The 27,546-nt window shown below is 38.0% G+C and overlaps 1 protein-coding gene across 3 annotated transcripts in view; it reads left to right on the forward strand.

The window, feature by feature from the left end:
• The window catches only part of SMG7 (SMG7 nonsense mediated mRNA decay factor), a 101,030-nt gene that overhangs the window by 14,776 nt on the left and 58,708 nt on the right, over nt 1–27,546 (forward strand). For 2 of the 3 annotated variants that reach the window (XM_023728117.1, XM_023728116.1), the window contains exon 2: nt 25,652–25,790. The exons of the other annotated variant lie outside the window; for it this stretch is intronic. In XM_023728117.1, the coding sequence (XP_023583885.1) occupies nt 25,652–25,790 (139 nt within the window). The remainder of the gene's footprint in view (nt 1–25,651; nt 25,791–27,546) is intronic. 3 annotated transcript variants of the gene reach the window in all.

Consider the following 27,546-nt stretch of genomic DNA (forward strand, 5'->3'; position numbering starts at 1 on the left):
AAGACTTCAGGGGATATTTTTGGATTAATGTTTAAAGATTATCTTAGGGCAGTAGTTTTAGTAGTTCATCCAGCCTCCATGGCTCCAGAAAATCTGGATTCCGTGGGAATTTGAAATTCTGTTATGCATTTTTCCCCTTTTGATCGGGATTCTTGTATAGAATCTTTGATCAAACCATTCAGTAATGCTAGCTGGGCCCATCCAGTTCTTATGGTCTCAAGTTAACATATTTTTTAAAGGAATTGAACAGATAAATAATATTTAAATCAAAAGACATGAATTTTCTTCTAGGCATTTAATGCTTTAGGGCATCTAGTTACGTAGGATTTACGTTTGATATAAAAAGAACACTTGTTCTGGGAGAACTTAAATTATTAAGATCATATTTTTGATTAGCAGTGTTTCAGTGTGTTTTATACTAACTACTTCTATGGAAGTACCTTTAGCTAGAGTCTAGAACAGATGAAGATAAAGTATCCAAATCTTTCAACTCGATGATTGCAAACTGTGGAATTTTACATGTAGATAATACCTTGTTATAAATCTGACTCTTGGGAGACTATTTTACATTTTTCAAAATTGAAATAGCTCCCTCCCACTTTCCTTGGGCTAGGAAAATAATACATACTTGTTTTAAAAATAATACAAACCAGAAAATTTTAAGAATGCTCCTATGACAGTGAAAGAGAGTGCTAATCAGTGCAGGGACAACTGGCATAATTCTGAACAGTCCCAGACTCACAGGAATTTATAGTGACCCTGCTGATAATCCTACCATCCAGGGTTATATAGCCTTCCAGTTTTTTTGTTTTTCTACGTACATAATCATATTCACATGATTGTACATACATGTATGAATGTGTATGCTTTAAAAACTGGGATTGGGTTATATCATATGACTTTGTAATCTTTTTTTCTTTAACGTATTTAAGGAATCTTTTCATGTTCATAATTATATATCTACAGCATCATTTGAAATGTCAGTATACTGTAGTATATGTTGTTTTCAATTCTTTATTATAAAGAATGCTACAATGAACATCCTTGAACACCCATATCCTTGTTCACACCTGTTTGGGTAAAAGAGTGTGCACATTTTAGGGTATTTTGTTAGGTGTGGTAGGAAGAATAGTGTCCCCCACCCCCAAAAGGTGTCAATATCCTAATCCCCAAAACCTGTGAATATGTCGTTTTACATGACAGGAAGAAATTAAGGTTGCTAAGCTAACTTGAAGGAGCCCTGGTGGCACAGTGGTTAAGAGGATCAACTGCTAACTGAAAGGTTGGCAGTTCGAAACCACCAGCGGCTCCATGGGAGAAAGATGTGGCAGTCTGCTTCCATAGAGATTTACAACCTTGGAAACCCTGTGGGGTCTCTATGAGTTGGAATCAACTTGACGACAGTGGGTTTGGTTTGGTACGCTAACTTTAAAATGAGATTCTCTGGTTGGACCCAATGTAATCAAAACGTCCTTTCACTGTAGGAGGGGGAGGCAGAAAAGTAAGAACCAGAAAGATGGCATCCTGAGAAAGACTGAGCCGGCCATTGCTGGCTTCGAAGATGCAAACGGACCATGAAACAAGGGATGCTGGCAGCCTCTAGAAACAGGAAAAGTCACGAAATAGATTTTCCCATAGAGAATCTGCAGTGCAGCCTTGGCTACGCCTTGATTTTAGCCCGGTGATATCTATTTTATACTCCTGACCTTCAGCACTGTAAAAATGGTGTGGCAGAGGCATCTGACCTCTTCTAACTTCACTAGGAGGAAGGCGAATCAGGGTCAACAGCCCAAGGCTGATTCCTATGAGGTGGAGATCAGACATGCCTCCTCTCTCCACCATCTTTACCAGTTCTGACACCAGCTGACCCTCCCATGCACTCTCTACTTTTCTCCTGAGTTGGATAATTTGTTACAGTAGCTACACAGAACTCACAGACCATACTCATGGTTATGGGGTTCGTTGGGGAAGTAACAGGTTATAATTCAGGTTCATGAGCACTCAGGATACAGTTCTTCCATCAGGACAGCCTCTTCTCAGCCATTCCATCAGGCACATCTCTCTCTGGCCCTTAGCCTCTCCTCTGCTCTGGCAAGGGTTACAAAGCTCTTTCAGTTCTGCCAGTAAGTGCCCTGAGGCACCCTACTCTGCCAGTAAGCCTCAACCCAAAGGTGCTCAGCTCTAGCTCCATGGGTCGGCAAACCTAGCTCTACGAAGTGCCTAGAGGCACCCTATTCCACCAACAAGCCTCCTGTCCGAAGACACTCAGCTTTCTCGCTCCATGGGCTGGGAAGCTCACCACACCATCTCCTGCCAATACCTTGCTAGTCTCTACTGCTGCTGTTTCTTTGCCACCGCTTCTTGGTATCTTCAGTGTTACAGCTCCCTCTCTGTTTCCTGGTTCCAGGAGATTCTCAGCGCAGTGATCCTGAGTCCAAAGGATGCACTGTGCTCCTTCCTTTTCTTCTTGGTGGTGGTGAGAGCCTCTTCTCCTGCCTCTGGGAAGACTCATTTTAAGCCTAGCAGGATGGCAAAACTGACCAGTCCCTTCATTAGGGTTCCATAGACCTTATTTGCATGGTCCCACCCCCACATAAGTGCCATGAAGTTTATTTACATTATTAGCAAGCTATCCAATCCGCTTGGTGAACCACAGTTACCTTATTTGTATAGCCCCACCCAATAAGTTAGGTGGGAGTTACAAGACCATGGAGAGAAAGGCCATATAATAAAAGTGATCCATCACACCGCAAGCACCTTATATAATAAGATAATACATTAGTGGTGTTGTTGTTAGGTGCTGTCAAGCCTATTTCAACTCATAGTGACCCCATGTGACAGAGTAGAGCTGCCACATGGGGTTTTCTAGGCTGTAATCTTTACAGGAGAGATCGCCAGGTTTTTCTCACACAGAGCCGCTTGGTGGGTTCAGACTGCCAAACTTTTGGTGAGCAGCCGAGCACTTAACTATTGCACCAGCAGGGCTGTCACAGCTACAATAGGAAACTAATGCAGTGGATAGTGCAGAGAAGCCTAAGAAAGTTTGTACTGTTTATTCTAGCCCTAGTGGTGTTTGAAAGTTTCCTCACATCCTTATCAGATCTAAGGGTCTTATGTGTCTCACTTTTTTTTTTTTTTAAAGCAGACCACTTGATGTCTTTACTTGGATTGCAAGTGGGCTAACCTATCCAGTACTCTAGCATTTCCCAAAATGTATTCTATTTAAAGTGAATTTTCTGGAATATCACTAAGTGTTAGGATTATGGCACTTCTCATAGTGTACAACATTATACTGATGTCTCACTCTTTTTTTTTAAAGCAGACCCCTTAATGCCTTTGCTTAGATTACATGTAGGATTATCAATGTTTCCAAGGCAAAATAAATTTAAGAACACTAGGTTAAGCTGGGTTCTTTATAATGGGACTTCTCATAGTATGTAATACTATAATTATGTGTATTATAAACCTCCAAAAGGGAGATGTAGTTTGTTCTTTCCCAAAGTTATGTCACATCTCACAGGACTGATGTTTTCTTGGAACACTCTTGAAAATCCTCTCCCTTTTTTATCTTTTGTCTCTTAACCTTTCTTTTGATACATCGACCTTCATATATTCCTATATTGTTCCATAGACTTTTTCATTCTTCAGAACTCATTCACTTGTAAAATCTTAACTTGACTATTTTGACTCTGACTACAGCCTCATCTCCTGTAATCCAGCTCCTTCTATTTAAGGCTTCCAGTGTGTTGATTCATTCCTCTTTCTTTTTCTCTGTTAGCCCCTTCCTACTTTTGCCTTACGCTCTTCCTTCTGCCTTTACTCTCTCCTCCTGCTCTTTTTCAGACATCACTTCTACTACCTTCTTACCAGTATATTCAGTTCTCTTGTCCCATTGCCTTCCACCTCACTTTTCTGGGAAAATCCACCACTGAGTGATTCTGACAATTCTGACAATATGCTTTGAGTATTATGGGTAGCTCCACTGGGAAAAAAAAATCTTACAGACTGTCCAATTGCTGCTATTATAAATGGCTTTGTGTTCCACTTCAATATCTGTTAGTTCTTCCCCTGCCCTGGTTTGCCCACTTTTTTACAGTGACTATTTTAAACTTTTCTGTTTCCTTGAAGCTTTGCTACTTTTAGCAGATGGTCTTTGCAGCAAACATAAAAGCCTTTTGGTGGAACTAGTTTGCTTCCTGCTCCCTCCTCCACTGGTCCTTGCCTCTGTCCTTCTTTTCAGAATGGAAAAGGTTTCCTTCCTCCTTATTCAGGCTTTCTCTGTGTTTGTGCTGGATCTCACAGTCTCCTTTATTTTCAACCTCTTCTTCATTATTGGAGCTTTGTCATAAATACTTAAAGATGCTCCTTTTAACCTATCATTCTTCCTTAGAAATGTGCTGTCTTTTTTTCTTCTCCATTTATCACCAACCTTCTTAAAAATGTACTCTGTACTGACTTCCCTCAACCTCTCACTCTCTTGTTTCTGCCCCTGACACTTCACTGAAACTATACTTGCTTAGGTCACCAAAGGCCTTCCTATTTCTAAATCCATGAACTCTTTTGATTACTGGTCTGATTTTCCTGCAGCATTGACGACTTCTTTCTTTTGTCTCCCCCTCTACAAATTAAGGTAATTGAGCACAGGAACTGTTTTTGTAAAAAATTGTATCCCTAAGGCCTCCACATATCTGGCACATTGTAGAAGCTTAGTGTATATTTGCTGAGTATTCAGTCAAAGAAAGTATGAATGTACTTCAGTTTACTAATGTCTGTTATGATTCTTTGCTCTAGCCTTGTTGTTTATGTTTTCATACGTTTCCTTCTTTATTTTTTTTTACTAGTTGACTTCATCCAGTACTTTTTCATCTTGTCTTTTCCTTATTATAGTCAAAATAATTTTTGTATGGATAGCTGTTAATCTCATGTAATTTACTTGTCAATTTACTTTCCTTTTAAAAGTGGAGCTTTGTTATCAGAAAGGTTAGCCTGACACTCCAAATGGAGAAGATGGGCATTTAAAATTATAGTGATTTAAGAGCAAGGGCTTTGTTTTTTTGAGGTCAATGGGCGGCACAAATGGTTTGCACTCTACTGCAAATCAAAAGGTTTGAACCCACTTAGTGGCACCTTGGAATAAAGGCCTGGAGATCTGCTTCCGTAAAGATTACAGCTGAGAAAACCTTATGCCCAAAGAATCTACAAGAAAGCTTCTAGAGCTAATAGACGAATTTAGCAAAGTTGAAGGCTACAAGGTCAATAAACAAAAATCATTTGGATTGCTGTACACCAGCAATGAGAGATATGAAAGGGAAATTAGGGAAACAATTCCATTTACGGTAGCATCTAAGAGAATAAAATACCTAGGAATAAATCTAACCAGGGACTGGAAGGACTACAGTGAAAATTGTGAAACACTGCTGAAAGATTAAAGAAGACTTAAATAAATGGAAAGATGTTCCATGTTCATGGATTGGGAGACTTAATATTGTTAAAATGTTGGTACTACCCAAAGCGATACATAGATTCGATGCAATTCTGATCAGAATTCCAACAGCTGCCTTTACAGAAATATAAAAACCAATCCTCAAGTTTATGTGGAATGGTGAGAGGGCTTGAATAGCTAAAGTGATGTTGGAAGAGAAGACGAAGTAGGAGGACTCACACTTCCTAATTTTGAAACATACTACAGAGCTACAGTAATCAGAACAGCCTGATACTGGTATAACAACAGACACATAGACCAATGGAATAGAATTGAGAGTCCAGAAATAAACCCATACATCTGTGGTCAACCGATTTTTGGCAAGGGAACCAAGTCTATTCAATGTGGAAAGAAGAGTCTCTTCAATAGATGGTGTTGGGAAAATTGGATTTCCACATGCAGAATAGCATACACTAAAATTCAAAATGAAGTAAGGACCTAAATGTGCAAACTAAAACCATAAAATTCTTAAAAGAAAATGCAGGGGAAACGCTGTCAGGCCTAGCTTTCAAAAATGGATTATCTAATACAACAACAAAAGCACAAACAGCAAAAGACAGAATAAATAAATGGGACTCATAAAAATTAAAAACTTTTGTTCATTGAAAGACTTTACCAAAAAAGTGAAGAGACAGGCTACTGACTGGGAGAATATCTTCGGAAACCATATATCTGACAAGAATCTAATAACCAAAATAGATATAAACTTTGACAACTTAACAAAAAGACAAATAACTCAGTCATAAAATGGGCAGAGGACTTGACATTTCACCAAAGAGGACATTCAGATGACCACCAAACACATGAAAAGATGCTCAACATTATTAACATTGGAGAGATGCAGATCAAAACCACAATGAGATACCATTTCATTCCCCCTAGGATGGCTAAGATAAAAAAAAAAAACAAAAACAGAAAATAACAAATGTTGACAGGGATGTGGGGAAATTGGAACCCTTAACGTTGCTGGTGGGAATGCAAAACGGTACAGCTGTTTTAGAAAACAGTGTGGTGGTTCCTCAGAAAACTAAAAATAGAACTACCCAGCGAATGTACTTCTAGGTATATTCCCAAAAGATTTAAAAGCAGAAACTCAGACTTGTACACCAATGTTCATTGCAGCACTATTCACAATAGCCAAAAGGTGGAAACAACCTAAATACCCATCAACAAATGAATGGATAAACAAAATGTGGTACATACATAGAATAGAATACTACTCAGCCAGTAGGAGAAATGACGTCTTCATACATGCTGCAGTATGGATGGAGCTTGAAGACATTATGCTGAGTGAAATAAGTCAGTCACAAAAGGGCATATGTTGTATGACCTCACTTATATAAAAAGACAAGAAAAAGGCAAATGTGTAGAGACCAAAGTTTATAGTGGTTACCAGGGGTGAGAGGGAAGGGAAAAGGGAGATGAATAGTGATGGAATTATCACATGATTAAGGGTAGGGTTGTACAACCGATTATTGTAATTGCTGTCAGTAAGTCATACACCTGTAAAACATTGAATTGGCAAAAGTTGTGTGATAGATATATTTACAACAACAAAAAAGAGCAGCTGCTGAGGCTGCTTATGTACAACCAAACACCTCATGGGATTTGATTTCTTGGTTTGGAGGTTTAGGGTCATGGTTTCATGGGACATCCCAGTTAATTGGCCTAATAACATGTTTAGTGTCTCTGTTCTACCTCATAGTTTAATGTGTAGTGCCTGAGGTTTTAAAAGCTTGCAGGCGGTCATCCAAGGCGCAACAGTTGGTCTCTCTTAGCCTGGAACAACAGAGGAAGAAGGTGAGTCAGGAATAGGAGGAGGGTATGGAATGTGTGGCTAATTGCCTCCATGAACAACTGCCTCCTTTGCCATGAGACTGAAAGAACTAGATGATGCCTGGCTACCGTTACTGAACATTTTGATCAGTGATTGCATAGAAGAATCCTGATCAAAAGGGGAAAAATGTACAACAGTATTTCAAATTCTCATGGACTCCAGACTTCCTGGAGCGATGAAGTTTGGATGAACTTCTGAAACTATTGCCCTGAGATAATTTGTAAACTTTAAACCAAAGATATCTCTAAAGTCTTCTTAAAACCAACGAATAGTTTAGCCTAACTAGTAAAAATGTTTGCCTTGAGCCTTATGCTCTTTTAAGAACTATCTATATGGGATCAAATTGATCATAGCAACTCAAAAGATTAGATAGGAACCTTAGGGGGCAGTGAGTTCATGTTAATGGGTGAGGACCAACTCAGAAAAAGAGGGTGAGAATGCTTGCATAACTCGAAGAGCATAATCAGTGTCACTAAATGGTACATGTAGAAAGTATTGAATTGGTATATCTTTTGCTGTGTATATTCTCAACAACAACAAAATAAATTCTTTAAAAAAGAAAACCCTATGGAGTTCAGTTCTACTCTAACATCTGGTGCCACCATGAGTCAGAATTGACTTGACTGTAACGGGTTTGGTGTTGGTTTTATTGAGGAGGGTTTGAATAATGGCTGTGTGACCTTAAGGTATGTTAACCTAACTTTTTGGATTCCAGTTTCTTCAATGGTAAAATGGAAATGATACATTCTTTGCAGTTTGACAAGGAACAAATGAAATAACAGTAAAAGTTCTTAGTGTGGTACCTTGTACTTATTTTAAAAAACGAATAAATGGAGTTACTGTTATTAATAGTAGCAGTAGTAGTATATTATTTAATATATAGAAAGCTCATATTCTTATGGAGCAGTGTTCTGTATTACCTTTAATGAATTTCTTTAGTTTTTTTTCTTTGTTTGAACTTACATATACCAAGTTCTGGGACTGATCGTTAGATCAGGGACAATCTTTTGAATATACATGCGTCTGTCTTATGGCCATTCTCAGATAACTAGAAATAGAACTTACAGGTAGTCCCTGACTTAAGATGGGGTTCCATTCTGACGACTCCATCGTGGGTCTGTTCTGACGTAAGTCGAATACCTCATTTTTTTAAAAGTTTTTATTATTATTGCCTTTTATTATCAGTATCTTTATAAATCTGAAGCCCTGGTAGTGCAGTGGTTAAGTGTTTGGCTGCTAACCAAAAGGTCAGCTGTTCGAATCCACCAGCCACTCCTTGGAAACCCTATGGGGCAGTTCTGCCCTGTCTTACAGGATCTCTGTGTGTTAGAATTGACTTGACGGCAACGGGTTTTTGTTTTTGTTTTTTTTAATAAATCTGATCTTTGTCTTTGGGGGTGGAAACATTACATATAAAGTTAGATATATTTTAATACATACATTTAAAAAATACACAAATCATAAAAGTTTATGCTGATGCTGAAGAGTTGGATGAATTGGCGTTTTGTTAGTAGCAGTGGTACCTCCATTTGTGGAAGGTTCTAGATCATCTGGATTATCCCTGAGAATGGGGATGGTGTTTCTAGTCAGAGAATCAGTGAGAGTTGTCTGTATGGTCCTTTCTTATTTTCTTCATGTATTTTGTGGTAACATCTCACTGCTTCCTGAATCTGCCTATCGACTTTAGCAAAGCGATCAGCATTTGAGTCCGTGTTTTTCAAGCAACTCAGGGCCCTGATTTAGTTTGGAAAAAACTCCGGATAACCCTTTCACTGTAAAATTTTTTAACCATTTCTCTCCTTCCTCTTCCTCATTATGTCTTTCTTCTTCAGCATTTCTTTCCTCTTGAAAGTTCATTGAGTACTGATCTGTCGATTCCCCTTCTTCGTGATCTGAGAGCTGTTTCACATCGGTGATATAAAGTTCTAAATTCAGCATCATTGCCACGTGGATGAATTTTCCTCTGATCTCTTCCGTCATATTAATCCTGATCAAATGCCTGGAGCATGTTCACATAACTCAGCAATTTTTTCCATATCCCCTGCATGCATTTTCCCGTAACTTTCTCCCAGGAAGCTGTAATGTTCCAGATACACTGACAGTCATAAGTGCTGTTCATCGTTACTCAGATACTCCATAAATCGAGGACTATGTGTATTCGTAGCAGTTTATTTAAGTGATTTTTTTTTTAAATTGTGCTTTAGGTGAAAGTTTACAACTCAAGCTAATTTCTCATTCAAAAATGTATACGCATATTGTTTTGTAACATTGGTTGCAGTCCCCACAGTGTGCCAGCACACTCCCCCTTTCCACCCTGGGTTCCCTTTGTGCATTCATTCAGTTCTGGTTTTAAAGAAATTGAGATACTGATGATGCCATAATAGGTGTTATAAACTGTCTTAAGAGAAACAAAATAATTCTCTCAAGAGCCTTAGAAGTCTATAAACAATTTCTGGTAGAAGGCAGCGATTTGCTTTCTGAGAGGAGTGTCGTGACCTAGATGCTAACATGAAGGATGTGTGTAGAGGGATGAAGCAATAGGCTAGAGAGGTAGTCAGGTGACAGATCATGAAACTCATTGGAGTTTGGTTCTGAAAGCTGTGTCAAGTCATAGAAGGATTTTAAACAGGAAGTAATGGAATCAGAAGGAGAAAGATCATTCTAGTAAATTAGAGGAGTGATTAAATTAGGAGGCTGCAGGTGAGAAATGATGGAGGGCCAACTGAAAGACTGGGGGTACCTAATTTATCTTCATACAAGAATGCTTCTGAAGCAGGTGCTTTTCTTGATAAAACATGAGCTGCTTTTCTTTGGTTTTAGATCCAGATATGGCCAAAATTTCTTTTTTTATGTTACTCATTTCAGATCCCCAGATTCCCAACTGAGGTAAGATGGAAATGAGAGAACAATTTAGAATCTGGGGATTTTGGCTATGTACTGTAAAATGAGTTTGAAAATGATATAATGCCATACAAAGCCAATAAAATAAAAACCCCCTAGTTCTCTGTGTTCTCCATTTGTTACCTTCACTGTTTCTTCGTGACAGTTAGCTTTCCTGTCCACTATTTTTGGCAGTTGGTGTGAAGCTACTTGTGATGGTAGCACTCAGAAATGTGTCACATGAGTAATTCTCTCATTTTAAATGCTAACACAGGAAAATGCTTTCCTTTGTGTGAGGATTTACTTATTTTTGTGTTGTATTTGGGAGATATGTGCAGTATATCCGGATTTTCTGGCTATATGGGTATACATTTTAATACAAACCTTTGTGAAACTTTAAAAGGGAACCTTCAGTTACTATCTTTTTAAAAAAAATTTTTGGTATATCATTTTACGATTTTGTAAATAACATTTTTAGTGATTATTTTGACTTGCTTGTTGTTTGAAGGACTTCTTGATGATATGCTCTAGTCCTCTGCTGTATGAATCCTGGGTTAGCTCCACTCATCTATAATCTGGCAACACGCTGATACGCCTTTTGATTTTTCAGTGCTAGCTGAGGCTTGCGTAGAGTGGCAGTGAGGTATGATGACTTCATAGAGAGAGGCTGCTTGTTCTTTTTAATAATAATAGCCAACACTTGTTTATGTTTTATTTTGTGCCAGACACTGTTCTAAGTGTTGCATGTTTATTAACTCTTTAAATCTTCACAACAAACCCTATGAGGTAGATACTCTTGTTCCCGTTGTTTTACAGGTGAGCAAACAGAGGTACAGAATTGTTGAACCCAGAGTCATCACAAAGTGACAGAGTTAGGATTTGAACCCAGGAGCCAGCCTCCAGAATCCAGAATGCTTTTAACCATACATCATACTGACTCTGCCTTTATAGTTTTATGTTTTGCTTGCTTAGAATTATAGGATTTTGTTTTATTTTTGTTGTGTGTGCGGGTATATATGCATTCTGAACAAACTTTTCTAATCAGTCTCAACCTTCCTAATGCATTTATTTGCCATTGAATAATAAGGGAGGGGGCAGGGAAGTAGAAGGGGGAGATTATTTTTCTTTTATATTTGAAATAAATGCATTTAGACTGCTTTGAACTGTCTTACTGACTAGATGGCTTGCTACTCCTTCCTCATTTCTTCCTGCAGTTTCTGACTTCACTATTGCTACTTCAATACAAGCTATTTCCCAGGTCCCTTGGGAACATTAAGAACTAGCTATTGTAGGGACAAACAGTTCTTATCCACCTGGGACAAGTGAAGAATGACTTGCCAGTTTTTGTGGGTAACTTACGTAAATTGAGATTGCTTTTTCTTTATTGGTTTGGTAGAATTATTACTTATTACATAGAGATGTTAAGGTGCCAGCATCTGATAATAAGGAATATAATTTTGCACATGCAAAATTCAAATCTTAGGTAGTAAGTTGCTTCAAAAGGAGAATTCAGTGTAACTTTTTAACTAATAAATTACTAATTTATATGTGGCCTGACATCTTTGAATTTACTGTTTTCCTGCTTAAGCATATATTATCACTTGAAATTGAGACAGTAAGACGGTGATTAAATCAAGAAAAGGGACAACCTTCCTCTACTTACCTCACAGTCTTCACTTCTTCTTTCCATCTTACTTCACATTGCACTTAAAAGTTCCTTCTTCCAGAAAGCTTTTTTTTTTTTTTTTTTAATCGTTTTAGGATTTTCTCAAGTAGATGACTTTATGTTTCTCTTCGTTCTCAGTCCTTATTAATTGGTCACATTACTTTGCTTTGTATGTACTCACTGTTTTGTTCCTGGGTTGGTATTTGAGGGAAGGGCTTTCTCTTTAATTATTTTGGTACTGCCTTAGAGCAGTATGACACTCAGTAAATGTTGACTAATAATGTATGGGATCACACTGCAAACATTTTGAATTACATGAATTTCTCAGTATAATTGAGACATTTCAATCTTCAAGAAATGGTAGAGTCTAAATTAATCAGTGGTGTTCTCCACTGTAATAAACAAAATTGCATCATTTTGTTTTTGTTGTTGATTTGTGATTTAGGAGACCCCATGTGTCACAGAGTAAAACTGCTCCATGGGGTTTTCTTGACTGTAATCTTTGCAGAAGCAGCTCTTTTTTTCTGTGGTGCTGCTTCGTGGGTTCAAACCACCAACCTTTTGGTTTCCGGTAGAGTGCAAATCGTTTGCACCACCCAGGGACTTTATCTTTTTAAGAAATGCTAATTCATTATAGATGTAAAGAAGGGAGAATAAGAATAAGGGGAGTATATCATTTAGGTTGTTGATTGTGAGCAACAGAAACAGCTCTGGCTCATTTAAACAAGAAAGGGCTAGAGACCTAGGCGTGACAGCTTTATTAGTTTCCTATTACTGCTGTAACAAATTACCACAAACTTGGTGACTTAAAACAGTACCAAATTATTTTAAGTTATCTTATAGTTCTGGAAATCAGAGTCCAAAATGGATTCTATACCAAAACCCATTGCCATCGAGTCAATTCTGACTTGTAGTGACCCTATAGGAGAGACTAGAACTGCTCATGGGGTTTCCAAGGCTGTGGTGTAGTAGTTAAGAGCTATGACTGCTAAACAAAAGGTCAGTGGTTTGAATCCACCAGCTGCTCCTTGGAAACCCTATTGGGCAGTTCTTCTCTGTTCTGTAGGGTTAACTATGAGTTGGAATCGACTTGATGGCAACAGACAACAACAACCTTTATGAAAGCACACTGCTCCATCTTTCTTCCATGGAGCTGCTAGTGGGTTCAAACCGCCAACCTTTTGGTTAGCAGCCAAGTATTTAACTACTCCTCCACGTAGGCTCCTAAAATGGGTCTTGTTGGGCTAAAATCAAAGTGTTGTTCCTTTTGGAGGCTCTAGGGGAGAATCTGTTTTCTGGCTTTTTCCAGATTTTGAGGCTGCCTGCATTCCTTGGCTCATGGCCCCCTTATATTTTCAAAGCCAGTAGTTACATCACACCCACCTTTGCTTCTGTTACCACGTTTCCTTCTCTGACTCTCCTGCCTCCCTCTTTCATTTATAAGGTTCCTTATGATTACATTGGGCCCATGAATAATCCAGGATAATCTTCCCATCTCAAGACCCTCAACCTAACCATATCTGAAAAGTCCCTTTTACCATGTGAGGTAACATATTCACAGGTGCTGGGGATTAGAATGTAGGCCTCTCTGGGGAGCCATTTTCTTCTCCCCACAACAGCTATCCGGGCAGGAACAGTGCCTCAAGTCACACCTTAGAATTCAGGTTGTTAAGATACTTCTGTGCAGGACCTTGATCCTATCCATAACTTGCAGCCTTAGCCCCTGATGCTCCACTCATGCCGGTCCACTGCTATTAGAAATTGGATGTAGTTGCTGCCACTGTCCAGGATGGACTCGCCACAGTCCCCACTTTCTCTCACTACCTCCCACTTAAATATGGGGTGGTGTGTCTCATTGATGGAGCCTAAATCATGTGTCTGTACCCTTGTTGTTGTGTGCCATCGAGTTGATTCCGACTCATAGCGACCCTGTAGGACGGGGTAGAACTGCCCCCATAGGGTTTCCTAGGCTATAATTTTTACAGGAACAGATTGCTAGGTATTTTCTCCTGCAGAGCAGCTGGTGGATTCAAACTGCTGACCTTTCAGGTAGCCACCAAGTGCCTAAGCATTGTGCCACCAGGGCGCCTTGTCTGTACCCTGCCTGCAAGGGTAATGGTGAGTCTATAGTGGTAAGCAGGTTCTGCCTCATAATTGGGGGATTCCTTAAAAACAGGAAGGGAAATTCAGCTGCTGGGCTTCAAAAATGAATGCCAACCAGAAGAGCATTAAGTACAGTTGAGAGTTATTAGTATGAGGATTCTGTTCATTGGACAAACTCTGTACTAGGGATACACAACATGAATGAGATACATTTCAGTTTCTGTTCTGGTGCCAGCCAGAGCAGGTGTGGAAAGCCATGTTCGTGTGCTAGTTAGTACTCTCACGGAAATCAGTGCTATTTCTGTCAGACCCTAAATGATAGGAAGCCAGCTCTGTTATGTGAAGGCTTTTCATTTAGCATCTCTTACCTGTTCACTGAAAATTGCTATTGGCTGTACCTTTGTTTTTTGAATGGTGACAGGAGAATAGTTGGTGGAGAAAGGTGGGGCAGGTTTTGAGGTCTTCCTCTTTCACACTCCAGTGTGGTATCAGTAACAGTGGTATTGATACAGAGCTGTTCTGTCCAGTATGGTAGCCACTAGCTACATGTGGTTGTTTAAATTCATTTAAATGAATAAAATTAAAAATTCGTTTCCTCATCAGACTAACCACATTTCAAGTGCCCCTGTGGCTACTGGCTAATACATTGGACAGCCCAGATCTATACCAGTCATGTTGCATGTTTATTGTACGAGGATCAATCCAGTAAAAAGAGAATGATTATAGGCTTTCTCTTTTTTTTATTTCTGAAATTTTTTCCTTTTCACATGATGCTTTAGAGTTCACCACATCCATTCACATGTGTTATATGTTTTCATTAACAAAACAAACCTGGCAAAAAAAGCGTAATTAACCTCCACTTTTCATAAAGGAATGAAAGCTCAGAGAAACCAAAGGTCAAACAACAGTTTTAAACAGAAGTTGAATTATTTAATTCCATTCAGTGCAACATGAAGTACTTAGGGAGCTAAGTGCTGTAGTCAATGGTAGGATACTTAAAAGGCTATCTGTTCTGCCTAGGTCTGGGCAGGGCCTTGTAGAATCTCTCTGCAGGAGCTGGCAAGGGATGGCAAGTAGAGCAACTTGGGGAAGGGTCAAGTGTGGTTTTCCATGAGAGCTCCTTACCAGTGTACTCTGGCTGTTGTGCGTCTAGCTCTTAGATCCTGCGGCTTAGGCTGGGGCCTCACCCTTCTAAGGATGGACCTAACTCTTCCCAGGAAATCTTCCCCAGTCAATTCAGGCTGTAATCATACTAGATTATTTTATATGGTTACTTGCTTATTATTTGCTTCCTCCCACTAGCCCTAACCCACAGTGTAAGTTCCATGAGAGCAGGAACCTTGTGTACTTTCTTTACTGCTCTGTCCCAGAGCTTAGAATAGTGTCTAAAATATAGTAGGTCTTCAATAAATATTTGTTGAAGGAATCAGTGGTAAATTCTATAAATATTTCTATCAGTAAGCAAAGTGGTTGCTCTGGAGGTTTTTTCCTCCCCTAAAATCTTCCTGATTTTAGGAGTTAAATCTTCATGTGATATTTTCCCTCTTGAAAATAAGTAATCCCCTTATGAAAGGTTTATAGCTGCACTATTCAGTGTAGTAGCTACTAGCTACATGTCGCTGTTGAGTTCTTAAAATGTGACTGGTTTGATTAAGGAATTGAATTTTAAATTTTATCTAATTTTAAAGCTAATTTAAATTTAAAAAGTTATACTTGACTGAGTTATCGAAAAACTTTTAGGCATGTTTGGAACAATTGGGTATGTAAAATTTACCTTTTCAACAGTAAATTTTATGAAATTTAAATATAGATCAAATATTTACAATGAAAATTTAGTTACTGAATTGAAGGTGCTGTAAGTGTAAAAGACATACCAGATTTTGATGACTTAGTATGAAAAACAGGATTTAAAATATTTAATAGCTTTTACATCGACTACCTGGATATACTAGGTTGAATAAAATTTATTATTATAATTAATCTCATCTGTTTCATTTTACGTTTTTGGTGACTTAGTGTGACTGCTAGAAAATTTAAAATTACATATGTGACTTGCATAATATTTCTAGTGGACGGTGGTAGTATTGACCATAAAGAGTTTCCATCAAAGGATTTTGACTGTTCTTAAAAAAAAATTTGTGAAGTCATTTTTGTCACTCTGAGATTTTCTTCTAGTTTAATATATACATTTAAAATATACAAATAATATCTTAACTGAAAGTTTCATCATATTTATTCAGGAAATTGTGGGGTTTATGGTATACATTAATGCTTTCAGAGATTAATTGAGGAAATAAAATATTAAGAAGTAGTCCCTGGTGGCATAGTGGTTAAGAGTTTGGCTGCTAGCCAAAAGCTCGGCAGTTCAGATCCACCAGGCGCTCCTTGGAAACCCTGTGGGGCAGTTCTGTTCTGTTCTGTCCTGTAGGGTCGCTATGAGTCGGAATTGACTCGACAGCAGTGGGTTTGGTTCTGTTTTTTTTTTTTAATGTGCCATAAGAGGAATTAATTGAACAGTTTGGGGACTTTGCAGAAAGGTCTGGGAAAGTTTTATGAAGCAGGGAGAGTTTTGTTGGGTATTGGAGGATATTCCAGGCAGAAAAACTATAATTAAAAAAAAAACAGACACAAGAAGAGTCAGAAGTGTCTCGAGCATAGTTCATGAAGGCAGGCAGGAGGAGACAAGATTGGAAGTTAAATTGAGGATATTGAATACCAGGCTACTTAGTTCAGGCCATATCTGTAGATAATAGAAATTTATTTTAATGTTTCTGAGCTAGAAATTGATGTGTTTAGAATTATTTGGTATGATAGATTTGAGTACTCTGCAAGTAAAATCATGGAGAACATTTAGAGAAATTTTGCTAAAATCCATGTAAGAGACAATGAAGTCCTGAATCAGGATACTGGGAAATGCCTGTGAGAGATATTAACACGGGTATAATCAGTGGAACTTTGGTAACTAGTTAGATATGGAGAGTCAGTAATGATATTGAGGTTGGCCATGAAGAAATGGTAGCACTTTTAATAGAAATAAGGAATACAAGTATGGGTGTTGAAGGGAATGTTTAATGAATATACATGCTCAGGTGCCCAGTAGTTATTTGGAATGGTACTGTACTCAGTAATGGTGAGACTTGAATCCGTAAGCTGGGAAGGAATTGTGTAAGGGTATCAGAATCAAATCCTTAGGGAACAGGATTAAAAGCCAGTTTTCATTTTTAATGATTTTCTTACTCTAATTAGGTGCAAAGAGAAAGAAGAATGGAAAAATGGCCTATCAAAAAGGTGGGGGTTGGGGGCAGGAAAAGCTAAATGAGTGTTCCACGTTATTAAGCCCAGTTGTCAGTTCTCAGGCCTCATTTACTTGATGCATCAGCAGCATTTATTGATTTTGCCCTCCTTTTTGAAATTCTTTCTTCATTTGCCTTCCAGGATAACCACATTCAACAGATTTCCCTCTCACCTCTCTGGCAATTAGTTCTCAGTCTCCTTTACTGTTTTTTACTTCTCATCTCTAGCTTCTAAATGTTGGAGTTTCTCAGGCTTCTGTACGTCTGCACTCCTTTGACAATCTTACCCTATCTTGTGGGCTTTAAATAATATCTGTATGTTGATGACTCTCACATAAGATATCTGTAGTCTAAACCCTCAGACTCTTTAACAAACTGATGATTACATCCAGTTGCATATCTAATAATCATCTCAAACTTACCATCATCATTATAAAAAAATAACAGCAGATGCTTAATAACACTGTGTGCCAAGCATGGTTGTCCCCAAGTGGTCTCTTCCCCCTAAACCTACTTCTGTATTCTTCCCCATGGTCGTAAATGGAAAACCCACTGTTCAGTTGCTTAGGCTGAAAACCTTGGAATCATCTTTGATTTCTTCTCTTTTTTTTTCACTCGATATTCAGTCCATTGACAATGGTGTTGATCAGAGTCTAATCACCTCTTAAAATCTCCACTGCTGCCATATTAATTCAAGCCAGTCAATTCTCAGCATAGCAGCCAGGCTGAACCTGTATAAAATCTATATTAGATAATATCATACCTTTGCTCAGAATCTCCAGAGATTTCCCTGTCTCTCAGACCATCCAGGTCAAGTTGAGCCACTGAATAACTGTAACCGCAGTCATGTGTGACTAGCAGAAGAATAGCCTAGCTGGTCTGTGTGAAGTGCAGCTGCAGTCATCCACTGGCTTAATTTGAATTGGGTGGTTTAAGACGGCCTTACTGAAATGTGTGGCCTCAGCTGGGATGGATAATGGGAAAAACTGGGCCTCTTTTTCCAAGTGATCGCTCATCCTCAAGGAGGTTATCTTCGGCTTTGTAACATGGTACTGGTGTTATAAAAGGGAAATCCCAAATGAACAAGTGCTTATCAAGCTTGTGTCACATTTTCAGAAGTCCAGTTGGTCAAAGCAAGTCATATAGCCAACTCCAGAGTCAGCGTGAGAAGAGAGTTTACAAAAGTATGGATTCCAGAAGATATGTGATTCATTGTAGGCCATTAATAAAGTAATCTTTTACTGACCCTGTATGATCTGTATTGAGGTTTAATTTATTAAATTGTTTTATTATAATACAGTACACCTTTCTTTAGTCATATGGGAAAACAATCAAGAAAAAAGGAGCCCAACTAGATAAAATGATGTCTGAAAGTATGGGCTAAATAATGGTTTGATGGAAAGGAGTCACATTTGACTCTTGTATAGCTTTTATTTACTTTTTAATTTCAGCGACCACCTACAAGTAGAGAATATACTATATGTACCATTAATAATTTACAGCATTTTTAAATTAATTAAACTAGACAGTATGTTAAATATTATGGCTATCTGTTTGAGTTATTTAACTTGTCCATCTCCTATATTATCCCCTGTTCCAAGTCAGGAAGTTATGCTTTGTTTTTCTCTAATCTGATTTATATGGTGTTTTACATTACAGGCATACCTCGCTTTATTGTGCTTCAAAGATTTTTTTTTTTTTTTTTTACAAATTGAAGGTTTGTGGCAAGGCCTGCATTGAGCAAGTCTTTCGGCACCGTTTTTCCAACAGTATGTGCTCACTTCGTGTCTGTCACACTTTGGTAATTCTCACAATATTTCATACTTTTTCATTATCATCATATCTGTTGTGGCGATCTGTGATCAGTGATCTTTGATGTTACTATTGTAATTGTTTTGAGGAGCCATGAACCATGCCTGTGTAAGATGGTGAACTTAATCGATAAATGTTGTGTGTGTTCTGACCACTCGTTGCCCCGTCTCTCTCCCTCTCCTCGGGCCTCCCTACTCCCTGAGACATGACAATATTGAAATTAGGCCAGTTAATAACCCTACAATGGCCTCCAGGTGTTCAAGTGAAAGAAAGTCTCATGTCTCTTACTTTAAATCAAAAGCTAGAAACGATTAAGCTTAGTGAGGACGGCATGTTGAAAGCTGAGATAGGCTGAAAGCTAGGCCTCTTGAGGCAAACAGCCAAATTGTGAATGCAAAGGAAAAGTTCCTGAAGGATATTAAAAGTGCTACTCCAGTGAACACATGAATGATAAGAAAGCAAAACAGCCTTATTGCTGATAGGGAGAAAGTTTTAGTGGTCTAGATAGAAGATCAAGCCAGCCACAACATTCTCTTAAGCCAAAGCGTAATCCAGAGCAAGACCCTAATTCTCTTCAATTCTGTGAAGGCTGACAGAGGTGAGGAAGCTTCTGAAGAAAAGTTTGAAGCTAGCAGAGGTTGATTCATGAGGTTTAAGGAAAGAAGCTGTCTCCATAACATAAAAGTGCAAGGTGTAGCAGCAAGTGCTGATGTAGAAATTGCAGCAAGTTATCCAGAAGATCTAGCTAAGATAATTGATGGAGGTGGCAATATTAAACAGCAGATTTTCAGCATAGACTAAATAGCCTTATATTGGAAGAAGATGCCATCTAGGACTTTCATAGCTAGAGAGGGAAGTCAGTGCCTGGGTTCAAAACTTCAAAGGACAGGCTGACTCTCTTGTTAGGGGCTAATGCAGCTGGTGACTTTAAGTTGAAGTCAGTGCTCATTTACCATTCTGAAAATCCTAGGGCCCTTAAGAATTATATTAAATCTACTCTGCCTGTGCTCTGTAAATGGAACAACAAAGCCTGGATGACAACACAACTGTTTACAACGTGGTTTACTGAATATTTTAAGCCCACTGTTGAGAACTACTGCTCAGAAAAAAAGATTCAAAAGATTACTGCTTATTGACAATGCATCTGGTCACCCAAGATCTCTGATGGAGATATACAGGGAGATTAATGTTGTTTTCATGCCTGCTAACACAACATCCATTCTGCAGCCTGTGGATCAAGGAGTAGTTTTGATGTTCAAGTCTTATTATTTAAGAAATATGTTTTGTAAGGCTGTAGCTTCCATAGATAGTGATTCCTCTGATGGATCTGGGCAAAGTAAATTGAAAACCTGCTGGAAAGAATTCCCCGGTACAGATGCCAATAAGAACATTTGTGATTCATGGGAGGAGTTCAAAATACCAACATTAACAGGAGTCTGGAAAAAACTGATTCCAACCCTAATGGATGACTTTGAGGAATTTCAAGACTTCAGTGGAGGAAGTTAACTGCAGATGTGTAGAAATAGCAAGAGAACTAGAATTAGAAGTGGAGCCTGAAGATGTGACTGAATTGCTGCAATCTCATGATAAAACTTTAACAGATGAGGAGTTGCTTCTTATGAGTGAGCAAAAGAAAGTGATTTCTAGATGGAACCTACTCCTGGTGAAGATGCTTTGAACATTGTTGAAATGACAACAAAGGATTTAGAATATTACATAAGCTTAGTTGATAAAGCAGTGGCAGAGTTTGAGAGGGTTCACTCCAATTTTGAAAGAAATTCTACTGTGGGTAAAATGTTATAAAAGAGCATCGCACGCTACAGAGAAATCTTTCATGAAAGGAAGAGTCAATCGATGTGGCAAGCTTCATTGTCGTCTTATTTTAAGAAATTGCCACAGCAACCACCACCTTATCAGTCAGCGGCCATCAGCATCGAGGCAAGACCTTCCACCAGCAAAAAGATCATGATTTGCTGAAGTCTCTGATGATGATTAGCATTGTTTAGCGATGAAGTATTTTTTAATTAAGATCGCTGTGAGTCGGAACTGACTCAACGGCACATAACTGTTTTTTTTAGACATAGTGTTGTTGCACACTTAATAGACTACAATATAGTGTAAACATAACTTTTATATGCACTGGGACACCAAAAAAAATTGTGTGACTTGCTTGATTGTGATACTCACTTTATTGCAGTGGTCTGGAATGGAACCTGAAATATTTCTGAGATATGCCTGTATGTAAAGGACTTTTTTGTATATTGCTAATTGAAAAGGTCCTGAGAGTTATACTGGGCGAGTAATAACATTTTTATCCTTGGTGATATTCAGATTTTGCACATAAAGATTTCTGAACAAAGATCTGTTTATAGAGAATCAGTTTTGTTATCACAACGAATAAACAAGGTATAATTTGGTGAGTTGTTTTTAGAATTTATCTAAATCACGTTCTCCATGAGTCAGAGAAAATGGTATTTTTGTCAGTGTCCTATTCCAACAGAACTGGAAAAGAAACAATGATAAATTTTAGATACTCCAAACGCCTTTTGATTTCCTTGTGATTTTTATCACCTTCATTTTTAACCTTTACTTTGGATTTCTCAAACAGCTGATGCCAGATGATAAATTTCAAAATTCTCTGTTTTTATATCACGTATATGGTAATAGAGGGAAAAAAGCACATCTCATCAGGTTGAATCCTGCTGTCTTTCCCCTCCCATGAGAATTTTTTGAACTGAATATTATAAGAAGAAATACTAACTCCTAAAAGTCTTTAAATATCAGTTGATTGATATTTATTGCTAATTGGAAATTACTTACATTTAAGTTGGAACAGTAATTTTTTTGTTGTATATTTATTTGTCATATAGAATTAGTTGTTTCTTCCCTCAGTTACTTCAGCCAGGACATTGATGCTGTCTGTAGTCTTTGTTTTTATGTTCTCTGTCTTTTGGGCATTGGACTGTTGGGATTGTGTGCATAGATCACTGTAATTAAAGAGTAGGTGTTAAGAAATTTTACGCAAGAAATAATACTGATACTTCATTTATCTCCTCGTGTACGTTTTATCTGCTTTATCTTCCTTGCAAACAAAAAAGGTGGTTTAACCTAACAGGGCTAGAATTAAGTATGAAAGGAAGTTTAGCACTGAAATTTATATTGTAGGGATTAGAAAACAGTACAAAGAAAGCGGGCACTGGTTTTAGGTGGATTAAAGCTACCGCCTGGAGCAAAAAGTATTCTATAGCCAGGGTAAGAACGTTGGGGCTGATGCAGAGAGTGTCTTTGGAACTTAGAAAGGAAATACATTTTGTGGTGGCTGTGTAGGAAAGTTAATTTTCTCAAAAACGTGGGATTAATTTCAAGGAATAATTTTGGGGCAGTATGATGAGGAAGAGGATGTTGTAGTCTTAACAGGATCAGCAATAGGAATTGGGGTGTAAAATAGAGGGGGAGAAGGTAGATGTAAACAATGCTGTGAATAACAGTAATAACTTCCTGTTATTGGTCCTTACTGTGTTTCAGGGACTATTTTAAGAGGTAGGCATTATGATCACACCTCATCTTGTTTGGTAAATGCTTTCCTTTTATGTCTCCTGTTACCCCTAGGAGTACTAGTGGCACAGCGGTTAAGAGCTCAGCTGCCAACTGAAAGGTCAGCAGTTTGAATCCACCAGCTGCTGCTTGGAAACCCTATTGGACAGTTCTACTCTGTCGTGTAGGGTCACTATGAGTCAGAATCGACTTGATAGCAAAGGGTTTGGTTTGGTTTATTACCCCTAAGGCATTTATTTATTTATTATACTTTGGATGAAGGTTTACAGAACAAACTGCTAGCTTCTCATTAAACAATTAGTACACATACTGTTTTGTGACATTGGTTACCAACCCCACTACATGTCAGCACTCTCCTTTCTCGACCTTGGATTCCCTGTTACCAGCTTTCGTATTCCCTCCTGCTTTCTAGTCCTTGCCCCTTGGCTAGTGTCCCCCTTTAGTCTCATTTTGTTTTATAGGACTATCTAATCTTTGGCTGAAGGGTGAACTTCAGGAGTGACTTCATTACTGAACTAAAAGGGTGTCCGGGGATCATACTCTCGGGGCTTTTCTCCAGTCTCTGTCAGGCCAGTAAGTCTGGTCTTTTTATTTATTTATTTATAAATTGGTAAATAAGTAGTTTATATTATCTGTGTATTTCAGGAAGGTTAAAAAAAAAGGGATTGTTGCAAAATATGGGTTATTAAAAAAAAGGACATTGGGTCTGATGGGGTTGGAAACCATTGTTCTGACATACCTCATCTAATGTAAAAATTGAGATGAGAGGAAATAGCTTCTTACTTAACTTGTTTGGGTTGTTGGACTAATCCATGTTCTGCTTAGGGGTTCAGATTTTACATTTCTGTAGAAATATTTGGTGTACTGTATATATAATATAGATACCAATATGAGGAAAACAAAATCTGAATTTCAGAGAGCCACATAAATGATCATGTACTTTTCTAATTGACTGTATGAAGTGTTAGATTTTCTGAATTTAAATGGAAGTATGTTATTACTGGTTCTAAGATGAGAAACCTTTCAGATTGTTTACTTTTAAAATTACTGTCAGATCTGAGAAACTTTGACTTATTAGGGTCTTGATCTTTTATAGAGAGATGGTTTCACCCAGATTAAGATAAGCTTATTTGAGCAACTATTGCAGTATGGCAGATGCTGTGTTAGGCACTGAATATACAAGGTTGAATAGGACATAATGGCTAGTGGAGGAGACATGTAAACAGGTAACTTCACTTCAGTGCTATAGTGCTGTCATAAAAGTGGCCGTTAAGATGCGCGGGGAGTACTTAGCCAAGCCAAGCTTATCTTATAGGAGTTGCTGAGTTTTAAAATACGAGAAGGAGTTAAACAGAGATGGAAGAAGGAGGACAAGCATTCCAGATTGAATAAAAGAACATGAATAAAGATACTAAGGGGCAAACTAGCAAGAAACTAAAAGGAATTTAGCTTTATTGAATCTTAAAGTATAAACTGAGGAGCCCGGGGACCTTTATGCTACGCTAAGGATCTTGGGTTTTATCATGGGGTATTTTCTCTCAATCTCTTCCACGGAAGTACACGTGAAGTCACAGGAGATTGAATGCTAATGCTTTGGAAGTAAGGGAACAAAGTCTGCATAGGTCTGCTGCCTGTTTGAAATTTCTCTTAAGATTGGTGTTTTATTGTTAAAAATTATGAAAAACTTTGTGTTGTAGAATTGATTAGTGTGAGTTCTTAGCTTCAATTTTCTAATTTATACAATAGGAATAATAATAGCATTTACCTCCTAGGATTGTTGGTAGAAGTAATAGTAATAACTATAATTATAATAATGACAATGACAATGTAATAGCTAACATTTTTTGAGGGCATATTTACTAAGGAACAGTCCTGAGTGCTTTACTTGTGTTACTTCATTTAATCCTCAGAATATCTCAGTGAGGTAGGTACTTTTATTATCTCCCCCCTTCTAACAAAACTGGAGCATAAAGAAGTAATTTACTTAATACAGTTAGGAAGTGGCAGAGCTTGATTTGAACCTAGGCAGTCTGATACAAGACACTTAACTACTTTACTCTCATTCTATGAGATTATGCATATAGAGAATTTAGCATAGAATGTGGCACATAATAAGAATGTGTAAAAGCAATTACCAGTAGACAGTAATAATCCCTTAACTTACTTTGTCCACATCTTTGAGTAAGATTGATATCCTCAATTAATTGTGCTACGTTTTGTCGGTGGGGCTTGACTAACTTCCTGGCGTACCACTAAATGCAGACAACGTGACTCCCGAGCCTGTGCTTTTTAACTACTACCCTATACTGCCTCCTCCTTCCTTGGTCTTTCTCTACTTTAGATTTTAAATCTATAACCAAAACCAAACCCATTGCTGTCGAGTTAATTCTGACTCATAGTGACCTTGTAGGACAGAGTAGAACTGGCCCATAGGGTTTCCAAGGAACAGCAGGTGGATTTGAACTGCCAACCTTTTTGGTTAGCAGCCGAACTCTTAACCACTGCACCACCAGGACTCCACTCTAGCACGTAGAAATGTCCAAATATTTGGTCAGTGAATGATTGAAGATCTAAAAACCTGCCGTTTTCAGCTGATCTTAGAATTTAAGCATTATTCACACCACCTATAATTGTGGTTTGATAGCTTTACATGTTTTTTCCCTTTGGTAAGCAGTCCAGTTTGAACAAACCATCTGCTACTGTGTTCTGCAGGGCACTGTCACCCTGGTCCTACAGGAACTCTACTGGGTAATGGGTATCGGTCATGGAGAGATCACTCAGCTTTCAGACAGGGAGATTAAGATAACATTTTTGTCTAAAACTAGGATCTGTTGGAAAGAAATGAAACAGAATTTTAAGATGTGTATTCTAAGAAACAAAATACAGAAAGGAAAAAGGCTTTGATATTTTTCCTTTTCTTTCCCATTAAATAATTTCAAATCAAGAGAAAATAATTTAATTTTCTTCAAGGGGTTTTCTGTTATTGTGGGTTAACTCATATTTTCCTCCTCTCGTCTGTCTAGAATGTCTTAAACCATTCTACCTTATGAGAAATTGGATGTTCTTGCAGATAGTCATTCTGGGAGAAAACGTTTCATTTAAGTCCCAGATGAGGACCGGAAACTTGAAATCAGAGGAGCATCTGAAATCAAGTAATATTAGGTAGGATAAAAATTACAAGGGATTTCTACATGTTTTTCTTCCTTTCAGATATGTTTATTAAAGTATTAATATTCTGTAAGTAACTAATAGAAGAATTAGTCTTTCTGAAGCTTTTGATATTGGCCAAGATGGGAGAGGGGAGTGCTAAAGATTTTTTTTACTTACGTGTCTTCATGAGAGCTTTGACGTGTTTACTTTGTCATGAACATTTATGTTTTGTGGTCCAGGGAAACCTTTTTTAACATTCACTGAAGTATATTTAAGAAATTTTTATGTTTCTGTATGAGGTCTCTGAGTATTTACAATAAGCATAGGGACATGATCCATCTTGTAGATTATTTTCTGGAATGAAAATTCCTATGATTTCAGTTACATATGTAGCAATTCATTTTAGAGTTGAGAGAGCATCAGCTCTCAGTTCTCTGTGTTAGCAAGGATGCAGTCAAGCTTCCTGGGTGCGCATAGAAATCGGTATATAGTAGTGTGCTAGAAAAGCTCTCTTATACATACTGAGTTAGTAAGTCTTGTCACAGCAGCTTACATCACTTGTAGTAACAGAGCATATAAAGATGCTTGACCTCGGAGTATCTTTACATTTAATGAGAGGTAATGATTGCCCCTAAGTTTGATACCATGGCTGTGACACCTAAGTCAGGGCATTCCAGAAGACCTGCTTTACTGTGGTGCTCATGAGCACTGGCTCTGGAACCAGCTGCAGAGGGAAACCAAAGCTCTGCCACTTCCTAGTTGTGTGACCTTGGGCAAGTTATTTAACTCTGTGCCCCACTTTCATCATCAGCAAAATGGGGATACTATTATTACTTACCTGATAGAATTGTTGTGAAAATTAAGGATTTAATAATATATGAAAGCATGTAAACGGCACCTGGCAAATAATAACTGATCAAAACTGTATTAATACTAGACTGTTAGTTAATTCTAAACAGATGGGTTTAGAGACTATAATTAATTAGTGTAACATTTCTGTATTTCATAATTTACTTGATGTATTTTTAGATCCAATTTTAAAAATGTATTTGTTAAATTACAGAATATAATCAAACTAATTTTTGGAGAGAAGCAGAAAAGAAAAAAAAGCATTCTAACTTAGTTCTTATGCATTTATCTCTGGTTTTATTTTCTGTGCATACTAAGAATGTAGCCATAACATTCAGACAGTTTCTTTTGTCACTTATTGTCACATTTGTCATTGTGTGGTGGTAGAGGACCTAAGATTTTTGTCCTTAGTCTTGGAATGTTGTTTTCCTCAATCCAGTGTGACGCGTCAAAAGGGATCCCATTAAAGCAGTAGGGGAGAAAGGGATACCCTAACTAGTCACTCAGTAACCAGATCAGCTGAAGTAATTTGGTGGTCATTTAAGTATTCATGTCACAGTCAGCTCAGCCCCCTGCTTTGAGTTATCTCTTAGGTTCTTTTATGTAGCTTACTTGTTATCTTATTTGTAATAGCAACTCTGAAGAATGGTTTGTTACCCCTGTTTAACAGACCAGGAAACTGAGGCTCCTTAAAAAAAAGCACCAGTGTAACACTACTAATATGTAGGAAAGCCCGAATTTAGGCCTAAGTCTTTTTATTCTGTTACATAAAACTGCCTCCTATATGATGCATATTTTACCATTCTTTAATTCAACACATTTTGAGTCAACAGCTACCAGATGCCAGGCATTATTCTATGTACTAGGAATATTACCCTGAACACCATCTTCTCCTTCACTCCCCGTGGCCCTTCTCTTG

The sequence above is a fragment of the Trichechus manatus genome, unplaced genomic scaffold (assembly GCF_000243295.1).
Source record: "Trichechus manatus latirostris isolate Lorelei unplaced genomic scaffold, TriManLat1.0 scaffold00021, whole genome shotgun sequence".
Lineage (NCBI taxonomy): Eukaryota > Metazoa > Chordata > Mammalia > Sirenia > Trichechidae > Trichechus > Trichechus manatus.